Genomic DNA, 24,720 nt, shown 5'->3' with positions numbered 1-24,720 from the left:
GAATATTTGGCAGCTGTTCTGAGACATCATTGATCCTAGCACCTGGCAGACAACACACCATCCTGGCCTCTATTTTGTGGCCCAAAAAAGATCTCCAGTCCATCTCCCTAACCATCAAGTCTCCTCTTACGGCTTACAGATGCTCTGCCTAGCTTTCCTCTCCTTTGCTGAGCTGGCCACAGTGCCACTGGCCTGGCTGCTGCTGCTGTTCCACCTCCCCCCACAGCAGTATCCAAAAGGGAATGGCCACAGTGGAACTCTGCACTATCTGCTTACTCCCCTTACTTCTGATATTCCTACTACCTGAAGTCTGCACTCTGGGTGTGACCACCTCAATAAAAGTCTCATCTATGAGGTTTGCAGCCTCCCAGATGACCCCAAGTACATCCAGTTCTAGTTCCAGTTCCTTGACCTCAGAAGGAGCTGAAGTTGGGTGCATTTTCTCCAAAGATAGTCATCAGGGAGACCATTAGGTACCCTGTAATCCTACATCTTACAGGAGGAGCATTCCACTGCCTTAATTATCTACCTGTCTAAAGTTGTTAAAAGCCAAAATGTATAACTTGTTAAGCTCAAGTTCTGCAAACAAATAATTGACTCCAAAAGACTCCACGCACCTTTAGCCTAACCTATTCTTGTTGAAGCCAGCTGAGCCAAAGCCTGACTGCTCCCACAATCACCCACTTCGCTTACATCTTCCTTCCTTTTATTGGCCCTTACTAATTTGCTTATCACCTTACCAATCACCCACTCGGCAGACAACTCCTGACAGGCCCCGGTCGCTTTTCAAACCTGGCATATAAAGGATCCTAAGACACTCCAATAACAGCTTCTAAACCAAAGAGCAGTACCACCTCGAACAGGGGTTCCCTACCAGGGGCCCACGGACCCCTAGCTTAATGGTATTGATCCATGGCACAACAAAAGGTTGGGAATCCCTGACCTAAGACAATAGGAGCAGAGTACACTATCTGCAGGGCTATCCAAGTTGCACACCAACTGGCTGGCAAGTGTATTGCAGGTCCTTCATTGTTGGAAACGTTTTTGACAGCACCACAAGCATAGCTTAAGCATTAGACTGCAACATTTCCAAAAGGTAGTTCACTATCATCAAGGGCAGTTAGGGATGTGCAACAAATAGTAGCCTTGACAGGAATGAAAGTGGATAAACAGAAAATTACAGGTAAACACTAGATAATATTCCTGATTCTTATATGATCAACCTCTGGAATAAAGAGCCACATTGGCAACTTTAGGATCATAAAATTGATAGTGATTTTTGTCACCTTAGAGTGAATAAAACATTGCAGCAGATTTAAAATGGTAATGTTACATCTCAACACCTTCATGAACTGCATGAAGGGGTACAAAAATCTTACCAATTGCCCAGGCAACAATAGAACAAGATTTGAACCTTGCAGGTCAAAAGATTACTAAGAAACAATGATTATTTGAAGTCCATTTTAGCTATGCGCCCAATTTCAGGATGTGAACTTTGCTGCTGAGGTCAGCATACATCACCCATCAGTCATTGCCCCCGAACAGTGGACTGCTAGTAATTTTCAACTGCAAGGTCTGTACTAAGACATGGGCCAGGCCAGCAAGCATAACAGAGTACCATCCCTAAAGAAAAATTATTAAACTAATAAGATTTTATTGTAACCCAATAGTTTCATAATCCTTTCAAAACTACATTTGCTTCTAAAATGCTTTATATCTTTTGTTCTTGTCAATCCCATCACAAAAACATTAAAAAAACTAAAGCAATGTAAATAAAAACCATCTGTACTTAAATAAATGGGTCACTTACCTGATTTATTGCATGTAAACAATCTAGAATAGTTAGGTGGTAGGTGGAATTCCCAAAGGAGGCATCTCTACAAAACAAAGAGACCAAGTAAAATCTTTTAGAGTATGTCAACACTTTACTGAGAACCCATTGGTCAAGTCACAGATAAAAAAATATACTCAAACGATGCACATATATGTAGGATTTTATTTGATCGTACACCCTATCCTCGTGTAAGGGGTTTCTTCTTTTATGTTACTGCGTATGTTAATCAAAATGGCTTCTTTGTTATGTTATCTTTTATGTTACTGTGTATGTTAATTAAAATGCCTTCTTTGTTATGTTAAATGCTGATAAAGTCTCTAGCTAGCACTTTGCTTGGATTATAATATAGATAACAGAGTAAATGAACCAATGGCTGTCCATGTTATTCTTTCCTTGGGTGATACGCTATCTCATATGGCTGGGAACCAGGGGGTTTTGGCGGGGAGTTGGAGGAGAGACCATGAGGACGACGGACATAGCGATACGCTGTCTCATATGGCTGGGAACCAGGGGGTTTTGGCGGGGAGTCGGAGGAGAGACCGTGAGGACGAAGGACATAGTGATACGCTGTCTCATATGGTTGGGAACCGGGGGGTTTTGGCGGGGAGAGACCGTGAGGACGATGGACGTGCAGGAAAAGCTCAGGTTGATCACTCCGGTGGTCCCGAGCTGCAAGTCGAAGGGGTCAGAGTGGTCCCAAAGAGGTCCCAAGCTCCATCATGTGCACAAAGAAATTGAACTTGATAAGTCTGGTGCTTTTTCCATTCCTTTTTAGTATTGAACTTCTATTAATCTCATAGACTTAGTAATATCTATAAAGTGTAATTGATAAAATGTACATTGTGTGCTGGCTGATGATTGATGTTTGAAGCTGAATCAGGTGGCAGTTATACAGCAACTGACGTAACCCGGAGACAAGGTAGGCGGCGGACGGGGTTTCCCCCAGATAAATACGAGCCAATATAGCTGAGCGTTACACTCGTTATATGCGTCTTCAGACTATGCAGATTCACAGTTATGCGAGGAACCTATTTCTACCAACGTCTCGTTATATGCGTACAAAATTCACAGTTATGCGAGGAGCACTGCCTTCCCGCCAATACAAGTCACGTGCGCAGGCTTCACAGTCTCACTGTTGGGATGAGAAGCACCACTTTCCCGCCAATACAAGTCAGGTGCGTGCGCCTCACAATTTCACTCTCGCCACTCTCGCATTGGATTTGGCAAGGTGTGGATGCACGATCTTAAACTTTTATTGGTTTTACCAACGGTGGAGTGATTTTGCGCTTGAAATATTTAACTATGCCTCCTAAGTGTCCGATGTCATGTTTTGGGCAGAGAACCGTTTTAACAGTTGAAAAAAAGTTGGAAATTATAAACAGCGCGGCATCAGCTGAAGGTAACATAGCTCTGGGATGCTACTGCCGGGAACAGAATCTTGCCTTTAAAATTCTTTTGTTGCTTGACAATGTGCCAGCCTATCCTAAACATTTGGACAGCATTCATCCTAACATAACAGTGCGTTTTCTACCGCTTAACACAACATCGCTGATTCAACCACTCGACCGGTGTGATCCACATTCAAGGCGTACGTATTTTTTTTTACGGTGAACTATCTCTCAGATGCTGCAAGCAACAGACCATTTGGAAAATCCCGGGAGTTTACCAACGGTGGGGGCATGGTAGAAGTCGGAACACTTGGCACAAATGGCGATGGACATGGGCCCAAGTTTAGAACGGAGTCAGCATTTCAGTCGTTCCCTGCCGTCAACCCTTCCTCCCTACAAGCAAATTTATGCTGGAAAACAAAATGCTGCCAAGCAAACAACCCTCACCACTTTATTCAAATCACTGTAATCTTCTGCTGCCGGCAGTTTTAAGAGTTCTGTGAGTCTTCCTTCACCCCTTGCTGTGCTTGATATGATCCTGACGACCACAACCATCTACCTTATCCGTGTAAAGCTGCCCGACACCACAACAACCACTCACCTCCTGGAGCGAACACACCTGCCACTGTTGATGAGTACTGTACACCAGAGCATGTTAACTTTCTATGATTTATTACATTGAATATTACCTTAAATTGATTAAATATAATACAAATGTTGTCTTTTAGTACCGCTTTTGTGTCATATTGGTATGAAAAGGATATTGAATTGTATAAGCTAAAGGAAACACGTAGGGTAGTTATGGAAAGCATGACAATGGAAGAGGAAGTACTGGCACTTTTAAGGAATATAAAAGTGGATAAGTCTCTGGGTCCGGACACGATATTCCCTAGGACCTTGAGGGAAGTTAGTGTAGAAATAGCAGGGGCTCTGACAGAAATATTTCAAATGTCATTAGAAACGGGAATGGTGCCAGAGGATTGGCGTATTGCTCATGTGGTTCCATTGTTTAAAAAGGGTTCTAAGAACACACCTGGCAATTATCGGCCTATGAGTTTGACGTCAGTGGTGGGTAAATTGATGGAAAGTATTCTTAGAGATGGTATATATAATTATCTGGATAGACAGGGTCTGATTAGGAACAGTCAACATGGATTTGTGCATGGAAGGTCATGTTTGACAAATCTTATTGAATTTTTTGATGAGGTTACTAAGAAAGTTGACGAGGGTAAATCGGTGGATGTTGTCTATATGGACTTCAGTAAGGCCTTTGACAAGGTTCCACATGGAAGGTTAGTTAGGAAGGTTCAATCGTTAGGCATTAATATGGAAGTAGTAAAATGCATTCAGCAGTGGCTAGATGGGAGACGCCAGAGAGTAGTGGTGGATAACTGTGTGTCAGACTGGAGGACGGTGTGTAGCGGTGTGCCTCAGGGATCTGTACTGGGTCCAGTGTTGTTTGTCATATATATTAATGATCTGGATGATGGGGTGGTAAATTGGATTAGTAAGTATGCAGATGATACTAAGATAGGTGGTGTTGTGGATGATGAGGTAGGTTTTCAAAACCTGCAGAGAGATTTAGGACAGTTAGAAGAGTGGGCTGAAAGATGGTAGATGGAGTTTAATGCAGAAAAAATGTGAGGTGCTACATTTTGGTAGAACTCATCAAAATAGGACATACATGGTAAATGGTAGGGCACTGAAGAATGCTGTAGAACAATAAATGTCAATAAACAACAATGTCAATGTCAATAAAATTGAGAGAGTACTGAGGAGATTTACTAAAATGTTGCCTGGATTTCATCTCCTAAGTTACAGAGGAAGGTTGAACAAGTTAGGTCTTTATTCTTTGGAGCGTAGAAGGTTGAGGGGGGACTTAATAGAGGTGTTTAAAATTATGAGGGGGATTGATAGAGTTGACGTGGTTAGACTTTTTCCATTGAGAGTGGGGAGGATTCAAACAAGAGGACATGGGTTGAGAGTTAGAGGACAAAAGTTTAGGGGTAACATGAGAGGGACTTCCTTTACTCAGAGAGTGGTAGCTGTGTGGAATGAGCTTCCAGCAGAAGTGGTTGGGGCAGGTTCTAAGTTGTCGTTTAAAGTTAAATTGGATAGATATATGGACAGGAAAGGAATGGAGGGTTATGGGCTGAGTGCAGGTCAGTGGGACTAGGATAGGGTAAGAGTTCGGCACGTACTAGAAGGGCCGAGATGGCCTGTTTCCGTGCTGTAATTGTTATATGGTTATATGAAAATGTGAATAAATCACAGATAAAACATATTTAAGGAAGCCCGCTGGAACGCATCCCTATTTTCTCCATTTAAATAATTATTCACATTATGCGATTTCACATTATGCATCAACTTCAAGGAACGTATCCCTCGCATATAACAAGGATAGGGTGTATGTATCGGTTAACAAAACTGAGAGAAAAAAAAGTTTAAACCCAATTCATTGTAAGATTTGTTCTATTCAATGGTTCCCCCCGCCCCCAAAGAATTAACAAATTAATATCTTAAAGGATTTGTCACTAATAAGAACATAAACAGGAGCATAATATGGCCAAAAAGCTATACGAGTCTGCTCCATTGTTTAATTAGATGCTGGTCAATCTAATCTTAGCCTCAAGAGGTTCTTTTATGCTTTCCCTGCACTCCTGGAATCTGTGCTGTATCAAACCACAAACAGCTAAACTTTGATACAGTTCAGATAACAGATCTTAAGTAAAATGGTCTGGTCATAATAGCAAGCTAGGATTCCCTGATCAAAGTCCATTAACCCATTCTGGTTAACAGCAGGAATGAGCCTGTAAAATACCAGTCCCTACTTCATTTCATCTGAAGAATTTCCAGTTTTCATATTGACTTATTTCCTTTATGAAACACAGCATTTTTTTCCAGGGCAGAAGGGGGGTAAAAATTGGGAAATTTCAGATAACTATCATATGAAACTGGGATGGTGAGAGAAAGAAACAGGAACACCCTCCATCAGCCAGTAAAGGGAGCAATAAGAGGGTGTGACTCTTAAAAATTAATCTTTTACAGGAGTTAGGAGCAGAGAATGATTGGGAGAGGGCAACAGTAAAAGTTATCTGAAATGGGCATATCCAAATAAAATTTCAGCAATATTCTACTCTAATTCTAACTGATTTATGAACTTTTTACATCTCAAATCAACTCTGGGAAACACCAAAACTTGAGAATTGTGGCAATAGCAAAAAAACAATCTATCCATAATCAACCTACAAATATAATTAGTTCTTTCCAGAGAATGAGTCATGGAGATACTGACTGGAATGTTGAGTGCCAAAATAGTGACAATGTGCACACATTTTGGATACAAAGACATTCAGGGATCAAAATAATAAGCATCAACAATCCTACTACTCTCCAAAGATCCCAATGCACTGAAATTAGAACACTCTTGGCTAGACTATTAATTTCTCAGATTAATGACTAGGGACAAACAAAGTAACAAACCTATTCCAAAGACTGAACTTAAATGATATACAAAATATTTTCAAAATATGATACAAAATGGCAATTTAACATGCCTTGCTTAAATATATCGATACCAAAATCCAACTGTAGAGTAGTTTGTAAATTTTCTGTGTTTGTAGAGTCTAGTAAATTGAGTAAAACACCAAATACAGACTTAAAAGTATGAGAAAATTGGTCTGTGAGAACCAGATGATGAAATAAGTGCAACGAGGAATTCATTTTTCTGGAAAAGAAACCCAATGCAAAAGTGGATAGTATGTAGAATGCACTGCTAGGATGGTAACAGAGATGGATTCAATTACAGTATTGAAACAAAGAGTACCTGAAATTAAATAATCTGCAGGACTATGGGGAGAGCAGTGGAGTTGAACAAGGTGGACTGCTTTTGCACAGAGCCAATACAGACTCAACAGATATCTCTTCATTCTTGAACTATTCTGTGATCAGAAATACAGCACATCTTCAACCCTATCACTCAGTATTATACCCAATTTGATTTTGGTCTCAGCTCCACTCTCCCGCCTGATCCCCAAAGATCCTGGATGCACTGTAGTCCAAAACATCCGTCAGCCTACACACAGTGACTCCAATCTCTGGCATGAAGTGCTTTTCATCTCTCCTCTAAAAGAACATTCCCAGTATCCTGAGATTACCCTTTACACTTCCAAACTCCAGTAAACCCAACCTTCTACCCTATGCCAGATTAAAAGAATCTGCTGTACTCAGTTTTGAATGATCAAATCTTCAAAACTACCCAGTGGAGAGAATTCCAAGGATTCATTACTCTCTCAAAATCATGAAGTTTGTTTTATTTTCCAAATAGGTTATCCCTTCTTTTGCCGGAGATCTGTGGAACAATGTTGTGTATTTATTATTCCAGTAATATAGTTTGATCAAGCAGCCTTGTTCATTTAAATAATTCACTATTGGTTATACAGATTTCCCCCGCCACCCAAAGGTAGAGCGTTCCTGTGAAACAGTTCGTAAGCTGGAATGTCGTAAAGCGAAGAAGCAATTACCGTTAATTCATATGGGAAAAGTTTGCGAGCATTCGCAGACCCAAAAATAACCTACCAAATCATGCCAAATAACACATAAAACCTAAAATAACAGTAACATATAGTAAAAGCAGAAATGATATGATGAATACACAGCCTATATAAAGTAGAAATAATGTATGTGCAGTGTAGTATCACTTACGGGAATATGGAAGACATCGAGCACACTGATGATGGTGTGTTAGGCTGAGTCGTCGGAGGTTGGGGTGGTGCAGTGGCCCCCACCCTCCAGGCAGCAGCCCGATACCGTTTCACGAAGCATGCAGTGGTACAGCGGTAGCTGGAACGCACTCAGCACATCTTTAAGAAAAAAGTCAAAATAAACAAGCTAATTAATTAGGTGCTGCCCAGCACGTAAATGTCGGCCCAGATCAGAGGCGATGCAGTCGGCAATCGCCTCTGATCTGGGCCGACATTTACATGCCGGGTGGCACCTAATTAATTAGCTCGTTTATTTCGGCTTTTTTTTCTTAAAGATGTGCTGGGTGCGTCCTGGCTACCGTTGCATTCTTCGTGCATCAGTATCTGTCCACGGCCCGGGGGCTGGGGTGGTGGGACACTGGGGAGTCATCTGTTTCTATCAGGGCAGGCAGGTCATCTTCCCCTATGACTGCCTGCCTCGATGTCAAAGGTCAAGGTTTGTGGTCTGCTGTGGCTGATGTGGAAGGCTTGCTTGACTGCTTAGCCTCGCGCATTTTTAGATCATACAGTTCTTTGTAAGGACTCAAACCATCCTGCAAATATGCCCTAAACTAACGAACTCTTTCAAAATTAAAGTCGTACTTTATCATTGCAGCAAAAATCTCACGCAGTTGCTTCATGCTCAGTTCCTGGACGACTTCACTTTCGCTACTGCATTCAGTTTCGATTGTTATCCTTTCCTCTTCCAATTGCATCAGCTCTTCATCTATCAGTTCTTGGTCATGGGACGCCAAAACCTCTTCAACATCATCTTCGTCAGCTTCCACAAGCCAAACTCACTTTGTCCTTGCTTCGTTCACCATGATCAAAACGCTTAAGTATGTCTAGTTTTACGCTAAGTGTAACACCCTTACGAGCTCTTTCAGGCTTTTCCAATATCTTAGAACTCATCTTGCCAACGGCTGCTCACAGGCACGTGTTTAAGCAATGCCGGTGAGAATGCAGTTCTGAATCTGGGGGAGAGTGGCTTCTCGGGGCGCGCGCTGCTTTTTTTCACATGCTGCCTTTTTCGTGCGCTGCCTTTTTTCGTACAGTGAAAACACCTTCTGTTAGCGAAAACAGGTAACTAATATAGGTCTTTCGTAACAGTGAGGTTTCATAAAGCGAACGTTCAAAAAGCAGGGGACACCTGTATGTAAGAATATATGAATTGCTTACGTCATGACACTACCAGGTGATGTGCATGTGCCTCGCCTAATGAATGAAGTTAGACATCCATTTTTCAGCTCTCGTTTTCATTTGAATTAGTTTAGTGTTTTGAAGCTACAAAACATAACATATAGAAACACCAGAAACCTCGCTAGCATGTAGTTTTACATGACTTTTATGTACCACATTGCATGGAACTGACAACCTGACATGCCTAGATAACATGATTTAAATCACATCCTGGCCTGACTAAAGATATTACCATTAAGAGGCAGCTTGAATTACCTGACAACAAATACAGCAACATAAGCAACATAACCTTTGGGTTACCAGCAAGAGAAAACCTGCAGATGCTGGAAATCCCAGCAACACACACAAAATGCTGATGGAATTCAGCAGGCCTGGCAGCATCTATGGAAAAAAGTGCAGTCGACATTTCTGGCTGAAACCCTTTAATAGGACTGGAGAAAAAATATCTGAGAAGTAGATTTGAATGGTGGGGAGGACGGGAGAGAGAAACACCAGGCAATAGGTGAAACTTGGAGGGGGAGAGGGGGAAGGTTGAAGCAAAGAGCTAAGAAGTTGATTGGTGAAAGAGACAGAAGACTATGGAAGAAAAGGGGGGGTGAGGAGCATCAGAGGGAGGGCGATGGGTGGGCAAGGAGATAACAGGAGAGAGGGACAAGGGGATGAGAAATGGTGAAAGGTGGGGGCATTACTGAAAGTTTGAGAAATCGATGTTCATGCCATCTCCTTGCCCGCCCATCACCTCCCTATGGTACTCCTCCCCCCCCCACTTTTTCTTTCTTCCATAGCCTTGTCTTTTTCACCAATCAACTTCCTAGCTCTTTGCTTCATCCCTCCCCCTCCAAGTTTCACCTATCGCCTGGCGTTTCTCTCTCTCCTCCCCCCACTTTTCAAATCTACTCCTCAGCTTGTTTTTTCCTATCCTGCCGAAGAGTTTCGGCCTGAAACATTGAAGATACTTTTTTTCATAGATACTGCCTGGCCTGCTGAGTTCCTCCAGCACTTTGTGTGTGTTGTTTGGGTTACCAGTCTTCCTTGCACTATTCAAACCATTCCTCCATTTTCTAAAACAGTTTATGCACTGAGGATTTTGATGAGTAACATTAAAAGATAGTTCTTACACTCCTTCAAAGTCTTTTCATTCAAGTACAACTAAACCATACTAATGCAAGTATCTGGACATTTGTGCAAAAATACAAGATTAATGACACTGGCTGCAAACTATGTAAAGAAAGGCTTGGTAATGTCATGAAAAATTACAAAAAATTAATCTTAATTTAAATTTAATTTACACTTCAAATAATGGCAATGTGGCCAGTGCAAATCAGGCACAACATCTCTCCATGCTGAATTAGACTGTATAATTGTCACAAATATGAGAAAATCTGCAGATGCTGGAGATCCAAAGCAACACACACAAATTGTTGGAGGAACTCAGTGGACGTGGACAATCCAGGAATTCCAAATAAAATCTGCATTAAAAGTGCATTGACATTTTCAAAAATGTTCTCATGACAGGAGAACCACATCTGTTATACTACCAAGTCTGGCTAACAGACCAAAATAATAGGCCGGATCACTAGACCTGCCAAACAGCAGTTACTGTAGCTGTTACCCATTAACAACATTCCATCTCAGATAGTGGGAAGGCAAGTTTCAACTACTATCCTTTAGATTTCCCTCCCCACCTGAGATTAGTCCTTCACTATAGTTTCAAAGAGCTGAATCACTTGATCTTTTTGTCGGCAAGTTAACCTCCACTACTGGTGATCCACAACATTTCACTCATTTGGTGAAAGGCAGCAGCCTCTAGCTGAGTGGGAACCCAGGAAGCAATTGGAATATGACTCAGCCTGGAACTTGATTTTGTTGAGGTACAGGGGGAAGGGAAAGAGTGAAGCAAGAGTACAAAATCCTTTATGAAGCTTTTAAGACTGACTGGGCTTCAGCTCATGCACATAATATATTACATTTATCTACTCAGCTGTTAAGACTTATTTTCTTCTATCTAGTAAAAATTTTGATGCATTACTTTTCCTCACCAATCTGGGTCTGCGTTATAATGCATCATTTCTGAATACAAAGAATTGGTGGGTAATTAATCTTTTTATTCCTATTAGCAATATTTATCTTTTTATATCTGGGCCATGCAATGATCTCAGATAACAGTAAAACATAGTCATATGTTGACACTGCACAGTAGAGGGCATCATAGGCTCAGAAATAGCAATATTACAATTTGAAAACAATAGGCTTTTTCTAAAATGAGAAGCAAAATGGAGCAAATAATTTTTATTCAGAAAAGTCACTTCACAATTGAAGTTTCAGAACACTTTCAAATAAATTTTGGTTGTCTTCATGAGCCACTCACTAACAGTTCTGACAGTAATACTCAGGAAGATGTTTAAGCTACATAAGAAAGCACTTGTGTGAGATGGAAATGATAGTGTAATCCTTATAATCTCATTGTGCATCTAATGAGCTGTTACAAGGACATAAAATGTCATCATCAGTACATTTTGATGACATCTCACAAAGAACTGATAGCCAATAGTCCACATGGAGTTTGGCACACTCAGTGCAAAAGAGTAGAACCGTATACATGTCGCTGTAACTATTCAGAAAATGGCTGGCTAACCAAGTGTTCTTTGATCTAACTCATCATACCAGATTTTGTTGTTAGGGAAGTATAACTGATTGAATCAAACAGGCTAAAAGATTGCAGGCTGAAAGACAAAGTGAAAGCCCTCCTTGTTCAGAAAATGAGAATTTCCCCCAGTGCTACAGATGGACCCCTCACCCATATCTCCTCAATTTCCAGCACTTCTGCCCTCACCCTGTCCCCTTAGAGTTCCCCTGGAAATCACCTACTTCCTCACCAGACTATGCATCCAACATATCATTTTTTATCTACACATCATCTACAACTGGATCCCATCCCTTCCCCACTTTCCAAAAGGATCAGTCTCTCTGTGACTCCCTTTTCCAATCATTCTCCTCCTTGGCACTCTCTTGCACAACTTCAAAAAGGTGTAACACCTCCCCTCACCACCACCCAGGACCGTAAACAGCTCTTCCTAGTGAGGCACTCCCTCTACTGGCCATCACCCACAAACTCCTCCAACAATTTTCCCTACTACCTCCCTTCCTTTATTCCATCTTCGTTTCTTACCAGAATCTATCATTTTCAGTCCTCTCTCATTTCTTTTTTTTTTGCATGTGCATACATGTGTGTTCGTCTGTGAGTGCGCGTGCGTGCGTCCGTGTGTGTGCGATGTTGGTGGGACAATGTCTTTTTCATGCCTTTACAAGGCACGCAGCGAGAAAGAGACACTGTGTGGCGCACCACTCCACACACAGACATTTCGCAGTATTTTTCCCTTTATTTTACAAGGTTGAGTTGCGATCTCGACACTCAATGCGGCACAGACGGAAAGTGTACTTGGGAGTGGCTCTGACTGGATTCGAACCCGGGAACCTTCGTTCCAGAATACCGAGCTGATGTCATTGCGCCACCAGCCGGCCAATCCTTTCTCATTTCAACTTTTACCTTCCAGTTTCTGATATCATTTACACTTTTCCCCTTACTTCAACTTCCTATCTCCCCCTACCCTCCCCTAGATCCACTCATCAGAAATTACTCTTCCTCCACCTTTCCCTCTATTTTTTTTCTTACATTGGCTGTCTCTCCACAATCTTTCAGACTAAAGGGTGTGACCAAAAACAGTGAATTTCCTTCCAAATGTGCTGCCTGGCCTGCCATGCTCCTCTAGTGCTTTGTATGGCAGTCCAGATTCCAGCATTTTCAGTCCGTAAAGGGATAAAAGACTGAACTTCTTATTGCTGCAATAAAATTGACTTGAGAACAGATCATTTTCATATAATCCGTGACTAGTTACCCCAAAATAAAGATTCTCCGCAAATCACAAAAAAAGAGAACTGAATTAGCATTACATTTTTAACAACTATTAGGCAATTAGTTACTCCCCCCCCCATTAGAACAACTTTTGCAGTCTTTTTCTCACTTTTCTATTAAAATAAATGATTAAACTCTTTCAAAGTAGTAAAGTAAATCTGTGCAACAAGAGCACATGATGAGGACATAATTTCTTGCCCCACACTAGAAATAATGACTGAACACCAAATACCCTCAGAAGTCCCAGCTTTTGGTACTTACACCAGTCCAAATTAGTAATGGCATCATTTGCTCCATTACTCAGGCTGCTCATGGAGTCCGAGGAAGCACAAACCTCCACAATTTTCACAACATTCAACCTGGAAAATGTGCTCCAGCTTTTGCTGGGTTAAACCTAGCACATGCATGCACAGCAAACATTGACTCCCAGGAGCAAGGTAAATAACAAAAATGGAATTACTCTAGATAAGTATATTAAATCAAGTCTTTAGCATGTGGGAGTGCCTTAAGCAAAGGAAAAAAATAAAAATACATTTTAAACACGTTTTCAACCCCTTCAAATGAATTCCCTCCAAATGTTGCAATAAACCCCTCTGCTTTACTTCCGAGTTTTCTCACACTCAGCAGATTATGATACAATTTAATATCATTCTTTGGCATGCCTCAAGAAAGGGCATAAAAAAAGCTAAAACCACATCACTGGTTGCAGGAGAAGGTACCAAGTGAAACAGTCACAGTTCTACATTGTGAAAGGAAATAAAAACAATTAAAAAGACAAAACCAACAGCTGCATCAATTAATACATTGCAACCACCCAACTAAAGAAATCAATACAGATCCCAACATTACAACAGGTATATTTATGCAAATGTGATTTATCTATTATATGCTCGATCTAGATCAACTTGATAAAAATCTAAGGTATGCATCACAAAAGCCCAAGTAAATTAAAAATATATATTCATTGTGACTAAAATCAAAATATGTATGTAGGTTACTCAACAGAAACATGAAAAATAAACTCTAAATGTAATAGTTCATACAGACATTAAGCTTTTGGTTTCAATTCTACATTGCATCAACTTTTGTCTGGATCAGTAACATTTAGATTAACGTCATTTTCTTTTACTGCCCGTGTACACATACAGTTTAGAAACCAGAGTATATGTCTCTCAGATCCTTGGCTGTCTTGTATTCAAGACTACAGATTTTTTTAAAAAAAACAACTTTAACCCTATATTCTCATCTTCTCCAGGAAACTTTTGATCCTTGCCTTTCAAGAATCTATATCTAACGCTAACATACAAATCTTGAAAACTAAGTCTGTTAGAAAGAATTCCAATGATTCATAAAACTAAGCAAGGACAAAATTTCATAGCTGAGTAATATTACTGCTATCTCCAATTTTGAATTCATCCCCGAGAAAGAATGCCATCTTCACATCCACCACATCAGAGACCCTACAAGTCTTGTATGTTTCACTTCAGCAAATACAAGGCAAGCCTATTCAATCTTTCCTTCTAAAGTCTTGTAAACAGTCATTGATATGTTTCTAACAGATTAATAACTTTCCTTAAATAATGACAATAGACAATAGGTGCAGGAGTCGGTCGTTCGGCCCTTCGAGCCAGCTGATCATCCACAATCAGTATCCAGTTCCTGCCTTATCTCCGTAACCTTTGATTCCACTATCTTTAAGAGCTTTATCCATCTCTTTCTTGAAAGCATCCAGAGACTTGGCCTCCACAGCCTTCTGGGGCAGAGCATTCCATATATCCACCACACTCTGGGTGAAAAAGTTTTTCCTCAACTCCGTTCTAAATAGCCTACCCCTTATTCTTAAACTGTGGCCCCTGGTTCTGGACTCACCCATCAGCGGGAACATGCTTCCTGCCTCCAGCGTGTCCAATCCCTTAATAATGTTATATGTTTCAATAAGATCCCCTCTCAGCCTTCTAAATTCCAGAGTATATAAGCCCAGTCGTTCCAATCTTTCAACATATGACAGTCCCGCCATCCGGGGAATTAACCTTGTGAACCTACGCTGCACTCCCTCAATAGCAAGAATGCTTTCCTCAAATTTGGAGACCAATACAGCACATAGCACTCCAGGTGTAAATTAAACAATTGATAGGAAGTTGAAATCAAAGCATTTCTTCCCTCTAGCAAATCACTTTACATCCAGCCAACCAGAACAAGACTCACTTACACCCCAATTAGCGAGTCCATCTTCCACCCATGTTGATTTGTCACAGCACAAGTTTTTTATTTTCTCGAATAACCTTCAAGATGACCCCTAATTAAACACTTTTTTCTAAGTTCCAGTATAGTACACCCATCAGTTTCCCCTTATACACATCACGTTATTTCTTCAAAGAAATGAAATAAATTGGTTAAACATCATATCCCATTTCACAAAACCAGGCTGACTTTATGTAATTATCTTGAAAATAGAGTTAGGGAGCAATGTGGCACAGAAACAGGCTCTCCAGCCTAGCATAACATGCCAAATGAATGACGGCAGTTTGGAAAAACAAATTAATTCATCAATCTCACTAGCTACGCTTTCCAAGGACATGATGAAATCAATCAAGTCTGGAAACTTGTTAGCTTGTAGCTCCAACAGTTTACTTGGTTACCACTGCCTTCTTCAAGAGTAATCTTCAATTACTCTATATTTCTCCTTCAAAATTCACAATTTATTGCCATTTCTGGGATATCCATTGATTCCCCTATAACAAATTCCTATTCCACTTCATTTTCTATATCATCACGTTCTGTTATTCCCACAGCCCCCGATAACCCTGTGATTTCAGTCAGAGGCCAATGTGAGAGCATTCTTTAGGATGGTGAACCCACAAAAAGCATCCAGCGCTGATGAGGTACCTGGCCAAGTATGTACTAAATATCTGTGTTAATGAACAAGCTAGCATGTTCACCGATATCCTTAACCTCTCACTTCAGAAGTCTGGGGTACCCACTGCTTCAAGCAGGCTTCAATTATGCCCTGGGAAGAATGTGGTAACCTGCCTCCAATGACTCATCTTCCAGTAGCACTTGCATCCACTGTGAAGTGTTTTGAGATGTTAGTAATGAAACACGTTAAATCTTGCCTGAGAAGCAACTGGATCCACTCCAATTTGCTACTAGCACAACACGTCCACAGGAGATGCCATTTCATTGGCTTTTCATTCAACTATGGAACATCTGGATACTAAGATGCATACATTAAGATGATCTTTATCGACCACAGCTGGGCATTCAATACCCTCATCACCTCAAAACTAATCAATAAACTTCAAGACTTTGGCCTCAATACCTCCCTATGCAATTGGACCCTTGATTCCTTCACTTGCAGACCTCAGTTTGGATTGGCAACAACACCATCTCCGCAAACTCCTTCGCACAGGTGCATCACAAGGCTAGCCCCCGCTCTACTCACTTCATACTTATAACTATGGCTAAGCACAGTTCCAATTATATATTTACGTTTCCTAACGCATCACTGTCGTTGGTTGTATCAAAGGTGATGAGGAATCAGCAAAAAAGAGGGAGACTGAAAATCTGGCTGAGTGGTACCACAACAACCATCTCTCTGTATGTCAGTAAGACCAAGCAGCTGATTATTGACTTCAGGAAGTCCATGAAAATCAGGGACGGTGACATACATGCACATTGATAATAAATTTACTTTGAACTTTATTAATTCCTCAGTCACTTTTGACAAGACCAAAACCAATTTTTTAAGCTCTTTTCTCTATATACACCATTTCAACACATAAATGATCAAATTACAAAACATTGTCCTATTACAAAATCACTCTAACTGTGGTAACAATAGATAGTGCTATGATGGTAGCTTAGTTGAGTAAACCAGCAAGCAGAACTGACAACTTAAAATGATTACTCATTTTAACCAAGGAGGTCTTGCAAACAAAGATCACATGCCACGTTTCATTTGTTATAAATTGCAAAGGACGCATGAACATTCACTTCTTCCTAGTCACTCTAAACTCATCTTTAAAATATCAACATACCGAGGAATAGAACTTCAGAGGATAATACTTCATTCCTGTCAATTTAGCTAAAAACATTAATCATCTGGGAGCAACACACATAAAAGTTGCTGGTGAACGCAGCAGGCCAGGCAGCATCTCTAGGAAGAGGTGCAGTCGACGTTTCAGGCCGAGACCCGAAGTGTCGACTGCACCTCTTCCTAGAGATGCTGCCTGGCCTGCTGCGTTCACCAGCAACTTTTATGTGTGTTGCTTGAATTTCCAGCATCTGCAGAATTCCTGTTGTTTGCGTTTTTAAAATCATCTGGGAGGCTATGCTTGCATACAATGTTTACAGAAGTAATTTAGTCCCAAAGGTACAAACTCTAGGATCAGAAAGTGCAAAACAGAGCACACGACAGTGATTTAAGATCAGTCCATGACACCAAGTACTTCTATTCCCAATCTGAGCCATATAAAGGAAAATGATATTTGAAAGAGTGCAGTGGACAAGAAATACAACATAACCATTCTCATGCCTTCAATCACATGAAACAATGCTGTAGAAATAATTCGCCCTTCCTTCCAGGCACAGGCATTCCATGGTTTTAAGTATGAGGAAAAATAAATTTCACTTTCAATATATTAAGAAATGCAATTATATAAACAGTAAATCAAGGAAACTTATTTGTGGTACTACATGGCAATCATACCTGAATGGCATGTAAGGAGGATTCTTTCCTGCTACAAGAGATCTGTAGGCCTCTTCTGGTGTTTTCTGAAGGTAAATTACCTTGTTAAAGACAGACAACAAAATTTACAATTATTTTCTGGCACTTGTAACTGCTGCAGAGTTTAGACTAGCTTCAAGTTTATATCAATCCATTTAAAACTGTCTTTGCTTTCTCCAAATTTCATTCAGATAAGATCAAATATTACAAATCCCAAGCTATCTCCTTTATTAATTTGCTGATAGTTTTCCTCCATCACTACGCCCATGTTGCATTCAATAAATATTAGTCATTGTTCACTTGCTGGTAACATTCCTCAGTCTACTCTTTGCAAAAATCAATTTGCAAAGATTGTTGAGGCCAAGAGATTTTCCATTACAATTTTGAAGGAAATTTTTAATGAACAACTCAGTTTCTCAGGGATACCATATGTAGTATGCTAGATAGAAATAACATTATTTGGGGAGAGAAACTGATATACAATGGATTATAAAAAATATTGTGTAATAAAAATACAGAATGGAAAATTAAACAAACAGCTAGTACACGTACGTTTCTCAATACAGGCATAGTGTTAACCATTACAGAGAGGCCAGATATTTAACAAAGTACTGTGTAATTTTAAAAGACTAATAGCCAGTGCACATGTGTAATATGACTCTGCACTAGCATTCTTAAGATGAACTAGTTAATGCTCAGCTGGGGATAAAACCACATGCCAATGAAATGGCAGAACTATTCATGACCATTCAATGTAACAAAACAATGACAGGTTTCCAAGCACTAGCTAAAAGTTCAAATGCATGGAATTATGCCACACCCAGCATCTCTAAGCTTCTAACAATATGGTGTTCAGCTAGAGTTAGAATAAAACAGAAAAAAAGACAAAGCTGGCTTCCACTAATTACAGACTAAAAACAGGAACTTTCAATTACAAATCCACTGTAACCAAGAACCTACTGCACCACTGACCACAAGATGAAGACTTAGAATTTATATATTGCACAGCAAAATGGAAAAAATAAGTCATAAACTTTGGCAAGGAATGAAAGTTCTCTCAATTCTGCATTATTTCGATATTAAGAAAAAAGGAAACGCTTATGTCTCTGAATAAACTGTGCAAGTGTGCTCCAGTCCATTATGATTTTAGCAGAGTTCAGTTACAAGTTAACAATGCAACGTTTAGTGCCTCATTTGCATAAATTTAAAGTTTAACCACAATTATTGAACACAAAATATAACCTAAACGTTTGTTAAAATTAACACATTATGTGCCTATAATAAGTATTCACCCTCCCTTGGAAGTTTTCATGTTTTATTGTTTTAGAACATTGAATCACAGTGGATTTAATTTGGCTTTTTTAACCCTGATCAACAGAAAAACTCTTTCATGTCAAAGTGAAAACAGACCTCTACAAAGTGATCCAAATTAGTTACAAATATAAAACACAAAATAATTGATTGCATATGTATTCACCCCCTTTAATATGGCACATCAAGTCATCACTGGTGCAGCCAATTGCTTTTAGAAGTCACATGATTAGTTAAATAGAGATCTGTTTTTGGAGACCCGTGTGCAGTCAAGGTGCTTCAATTGATTGTAATTAAAATACACCTGTATCTGGAAGGTCCAACTGCTGGTGAGACAGTATCCTGGAAAAAACTACACCATGAAGACAAAGGAACACTCCAAGCAACTCCACAAAAAGCACAAGTCAGGAGATGGATGCAAGAAAATTTCCAAGTCACTGAATATCCCTTGGGAGTCAATCATCAAGAAATGGAAAGAACATGGCATAGCTGCAAATCTGCCTATAGTAGGTTGTCCTCAAAAACTGAGTGAAAGTGCAAAAAGGTGACTAGCGAGGGAGGAGTTACAAGCTTCAGTGGCAGAGATGCAAGAGACAGCACATGCAACTGTTGCCAGGGTGCTTCAGCAGTTGCAGTTTTATAGGAAAGTGGCAAAAAGAAAGCCACTGTTGAAAAAAACTCGCATGAAATCACGGCTAGAGTTTGCCAGAAGGCATGTGGGAGACTCTGGTCAGTTGGAAGAAGGTCCTATGGTCTGATAAAACCAAAATTGAGCTTTTCGACCATCAGGCTAAATGCTATGTTTGGCGTAAGACAAACCCCACACATATCAAAAACAGACCATCCCTACTCTGAAGCATGGTGGTGGCTGCATCTTGCTGTGGGGATGCTTCACCCCCTGGAAGGCTTGTGAAGGATGGTAGAGGGTGAAATAAATGCAACAAAATACAGGGAAATCCTGGAGGAAAGCCTGATGCAGTCTGAGAGAGGACTGTGACTTCAGAGAAGATCTGTTTTCCAGCAAGACAATGACCCCAAGCTTAAAGCCAACGCTACACAGGAATGGCTTAAAAACAACAAACCTTAATCCAATTGAGAATTTGTGGCTAAACTTGAAAAGGGCTGTTCACTCATGATCCCTATGCATTCTGACAGAGCTTGAGCAGTTTTGTAAAGATGAATGGGGAAAAATTGCAGTGTCCAGATGTGCAAAGCTGGTACAGACCTATCCACACAGACTCAAGCAACACACATCAAAGTTGCTGGTGAACGCAGCAGGCCAGGCAGCATCTCTAGGAAGAGGTACAGTCGACGTTTCAGGCCGAGACCCTTCGTCAGGACCAACTGAAAGAAAAGCTAGTAAGAGATTTGAAAGTGGGATGGGGAGGGGGAGATCCAAAATGATAGGAGAAGACAGGAGAGGGAGGGATGGAGCCAAGAGCTGGACAGTTGATTGGCAAAAGGGATATGAGAGGATCACGGGACAGGAGGCCTAGGGAGAAAGAAAAAGCCGGGGGGGTGGGGGGGACACAAACTCAAGTCTGTAATTACTGCCAAAGGTGCATCTACTAAATACTGACTTGAAGGGGGTGAATACTTATGCAATTAATTATTTTGTGCTTTATATTTATAATTAATATAGATCACTTTGTAGAAATCTGTTTTTACTTTTGACACAAAAAAGTCTTTTTCTGTTGATCAGTGTCAAAAAAGCCAAATTAAATCCACCGTGATACAATGCTGTAAAACAAATAAAACATGAAAACTTCCAAGGGAGGCAAATACTTTTCTTATAGGCATTGTATATTAAACCACCATTATTTTGGGAGCAAGAGGAAACTGTGTCACAGTAAAACTTTCCTGTGGTACTCAAGACTTTATGGAGTGGTGGGCCAAATCTGACATTGTATCAAGATTCCACTTTAAGGCTACCTCTCCACAGTGACAGCGCAAGTTTGGTACCAATGCAAAGTTTAAATGGACTATGAGACTATAAGAGGAAAAAAATCATAGACTCCTACATGATATAATGCGCAAACAAAAATATTATTTGTAGCTGTTTATATAGTCATATAGTTGTACAGTTGTTCATAACCTACAAGGCAGCTAACAGCACTTCATTTTTTTTTGCTGGTGAGAAGCCAGTGTCCAGCAGTATTATACATATAGATCTAGAGTTGGATAGGAACCAGAATTTGCACTTGGACAAAGATTTGAGAGGGCGCAGCAGGATCCCTGGGCATCTTAAGGTCAAGCACATTAAGTAAGCAGGAAAGGAGAGCCTACATCAAGTTCATCCACTTCCTTCAACAAACGTAAAACAAATAAACATTTCAGTTTATTAAGTTTAATAATTAACTTATTCTCTGTTTCTGTTTGCATATATCACTGGCAGATCGATTATGGCAAGTACATTTATATGTCCTGAACGTGTGTGTTCATGTGTGTATATGGGAATTGCTTTCTGTGCCAAGGGTGTGCACCACTGACACCACCCAGCAAAATATGGTACCAAATGGTAAGATTGTTATTTGGCTATTAAAAGACAAGTGTATGTTCATTCAAGGTTGTGAAATTATTGTAGTGCTGCCCAAGGCCAGCGAAGAGCCCTCTGTCACAATATCCATACAGAATATTTCAGTGAATCTAGTGAGCTCTTCAGCTATCACCAATAGAACAACCTGGCTGCATAAATAATTCATTGAATTCTATATAGAACTAAATTTGGCATTTACTCAGGGCAACACTGCAATTACCTTGCCATAAACTTAAAATAAATTAACACAGTACAAGAAATCAAAATGAAACAGCCAAAAAGCTGGAGGCCCAGGCTGTAAAATTATATTGCTAATTGTAGTCACAGGTTTTGTGCACCATAGGCCTGCTGAGTGGCACAAGTTCTATTAGTGTGCAAAGATCAAAGACTCTAGAGCCTAGCATACTGTATTATTTTTGCACGAGATTTCCAACTTGTCAATCATTTCTTTTAAAATATTTCCATGAGAAACCATGATAACAGATTAGAACTGCTTTTCGCTGAATGGATCTCACAGTTTGAAAGCAATGCAAACATGAATTGAATAAACATAGCTTGAAAGCAAATGTCTCCTTCAGAAGTCTTAACAATATCAAGTATTTTACAACATCACAAAGATATAACTCTCAAAAAGAAATACAATGGAAATTCATGGCAACTCAAAACAATAATCCAATTTGCATCACTCATCTTCAGGACTACTTTGGCTAAAGGCCAAATTCATCCATTCCCTTCCAACCCAATTGATCACTAGTCTCAGCCTCACTCCAACATGAAACTTAAAACAAGTTAACAAGGCTCTGGTCTAACAACCAACAACAAGCCCTTCAAGGTTTGAACAAAACAGACATCAAGTTACTACCTCTTGAAAACTACCTCAGCATCAGATGGAACCTTACTCTCCAAGACAACGTGCAAATCTAACATGAAAATATACTTTATGCCACAGAAACAAGAATAAACTCTCTCACTTAGCAACTGGAATAAAAGCAAGGCACTGCTGCTCAGCTTTTAGGTCTAATACACAATAATTTTGGAAATAAACTTCCAAACAATGTGCCATCATTGTCAAATATTTGTCAGTAACAGTGCAGTACAGTATATGAGGTGGCCAATCAAAATAATAGCTAGTAAATCTCAGCAGCATGACAGAATCTATTTGAAAATCTAAAAAGCTAAACCCATGGCAAGAAATAAAACTAAAATATTTGAACACTTTGTAGAGAAGACACATGGCAACAACTCAGCCTTTGCAACAATGGTGGTACAATGTAAAATAACATCTACATGAAGTATTATGTGCTGAAGTACTTCACTGCATTCCATTCATGAGTATTTAAAGTATCCACTTGAGCATTTTTTTTGCATCCATCGGCAAGGAAGTCAAAAGATTCACACAACCTTGTATTGTTTGTAATGACTCAGCTCCAAAACAACAAAGTGATATTTTAACAATGTTGACATCAGTGAAAGCCTGCAACATTCAAGGCAGAATGGGTGGAGTGGCTCTGTTGGTAAAAATAATATCAAATACTTAGAAAGATATAGAGACCTTGTGGGTAGCGTTAAGAAACTGCAAGGGTAAAAAGACCCTGATGAAAGTTACATACAGGCAACCAAACAGTAGCCAGGATCTGGAGTACAGATTACAATGGGAAATAGAAAAGGCATGTAAAAAGGGTAATGGTACGATGGTCATGGAGGATTTCAATAAGCAGGTAGATTGGGAAGATCAGGCTGGTGCTGAATCCCAAGAGAAAGAAATTGTTGAATGCCGATGAAGTGGATTTTCAGAGCAGCCTGTGGTTGAACCCACTAAGGAATATAAATCCTGGATTAGGTGTTGTGTAATGAACCAGATTTGATTACGGATCTCAAGGTAAAGAACCCTTAGGAGATAGTTATCATAATATGATAGAATTCACCCTGCCACTGAGATGGAGAAGCTAAAAGTCAGATGTATCAGTATTATTGTAGATTAAAGGGAATTAGAGAGGCATGAGAGAGAAGCTGCCCAAAGTTGTTTGGAAGGGAACACTAGTAGGGATGACGCAGAACAGCAATGGCTGGAGTTTCTGGGAGCAGTCTGGAAGGTGCAGGACAGGGTCATTGCAAAGTAGTAGTAGCATTCTAAAGGGAGGATGAGGCAATCGTGGCTGACAGGGGAAGTTAAAGACTACATAAAAGCAAAAGAGAAGATACATAATATAGCAAAAAATTACTGGGAAGCAAGAGGATTGGAAACTTTTAAAAAGCAACAGAAAGCAAACTAAAACAAAAGTGGCTGAAGAAGATGGTGCCAGCAAACAACGCAAACAAAGGCAACATCCTTCAGACAGTTCACAGAACTACTTCTGGAACCTGTGGTTTCCAGTTTGAAGGTGTGTTTTTGGGCCAATTGAGCAATCTGGCACTTTGCTGTCTCTGAGGGGGTTTGGTGACGTTTTGAGCAGAATGTGCAGCCCAGAGGCCAAAAAGAATGGGGATGGGTCACGAGCCCATGATCGACTCTTATATTTGTCCGATCCTGCTGATTAAAGCGCGAGCAAGATTGAAATCAATGAGGACAAGAATGGAAGGAGAGCAGATGTTCAGCACTGTCTGTCCGTTCCCTCCCTCTGTCCTTTGCCCTTCCCCCCCCCACCACCCTTGGGCAAGGTTTAATCAACGGGGTTTGTGGTTTGGACACTGCACTTTGTTATATGTGTTTCTACTTACTATTTTGTGCAATTTTGATCGGGGTGGCCTGGTTCTGCAGCCTGCAGTCAACAAACAACACAGTGCTAAATTGAACTCAACTAAACTCAACTGTATATTCCTAGACTGTTTCAATGACTCTGTGGCTTGATGTTTTATATTGTGTTTTGTACTTTTTTTTGCCATTTGCGTGATTTGTTTTTTTTCTGCATTGGGTGTTTAATGTTTGCTTTGAACAGGTTCCATGATGTCTGAAGATAAATCTCAGGGTTGTTTACTGCGTGGTGGTGGTGGCATGTATTAGTCTCGCGAGACCATGGGTCTGCGCCTGGAAAGTCTTGCTTCAGTCTGCTTTAGAGCAGCGTCTGTTGTG

The 24,720-nt window shown here is 40.2% G+C and overlaps 1 protein-coding gene across 1 annotated transcript in view; it reads right to left on the bottom strand.

Annotated features, from left to right (window-relative positions):
* The window catches only part of LOC134354522 (dual specificity protein phosphatase CDC14A-like), a 140,519-nt gene that overhangs the window by 102,396 nt on the left and 13,403 nt on the right, over positions 1 to 24,720 (bottom strand). Inside the window, exons 5-6 of the mRNA XM_063063444.1 lie at positions 17,786 to 17,865; positions 1,811 to 1,877 (exon numbers count right to left, since the gene is read on the bottom strand). Of these exons, the coding sequence (XP_062919514.1) occupies positions 1,811 to 1,877; positions 17,786 to 17,865 (147 nt within the window). The remainder of the gene's footprint in view (positions 1 to 1,810; positions 1,878 to 17,785; positions 17,866 to 24,720) is intronic.

The sequence above is a fragment of the Mobula hypostoma genome, chromosome 12 (assembly GCF_963921235.1).
Source record: "Mobula hypostoma chromosome 12, sMobHyp1.1, whole genome shotgun sequence".
NCBI classification, from domain to species: domain Eukaryota; kingdom Metazoa; phylum Chordata; class Chondrichthyes; order Myliobatiformes; family Myliobatidae; genus Mobula; species Mobula hypostoma.
The sequence above is the reverse complement of the archived record's forward strand: the minus strand, read 5'-3'. Positions and strand labels throughout refer to the sequence as shown.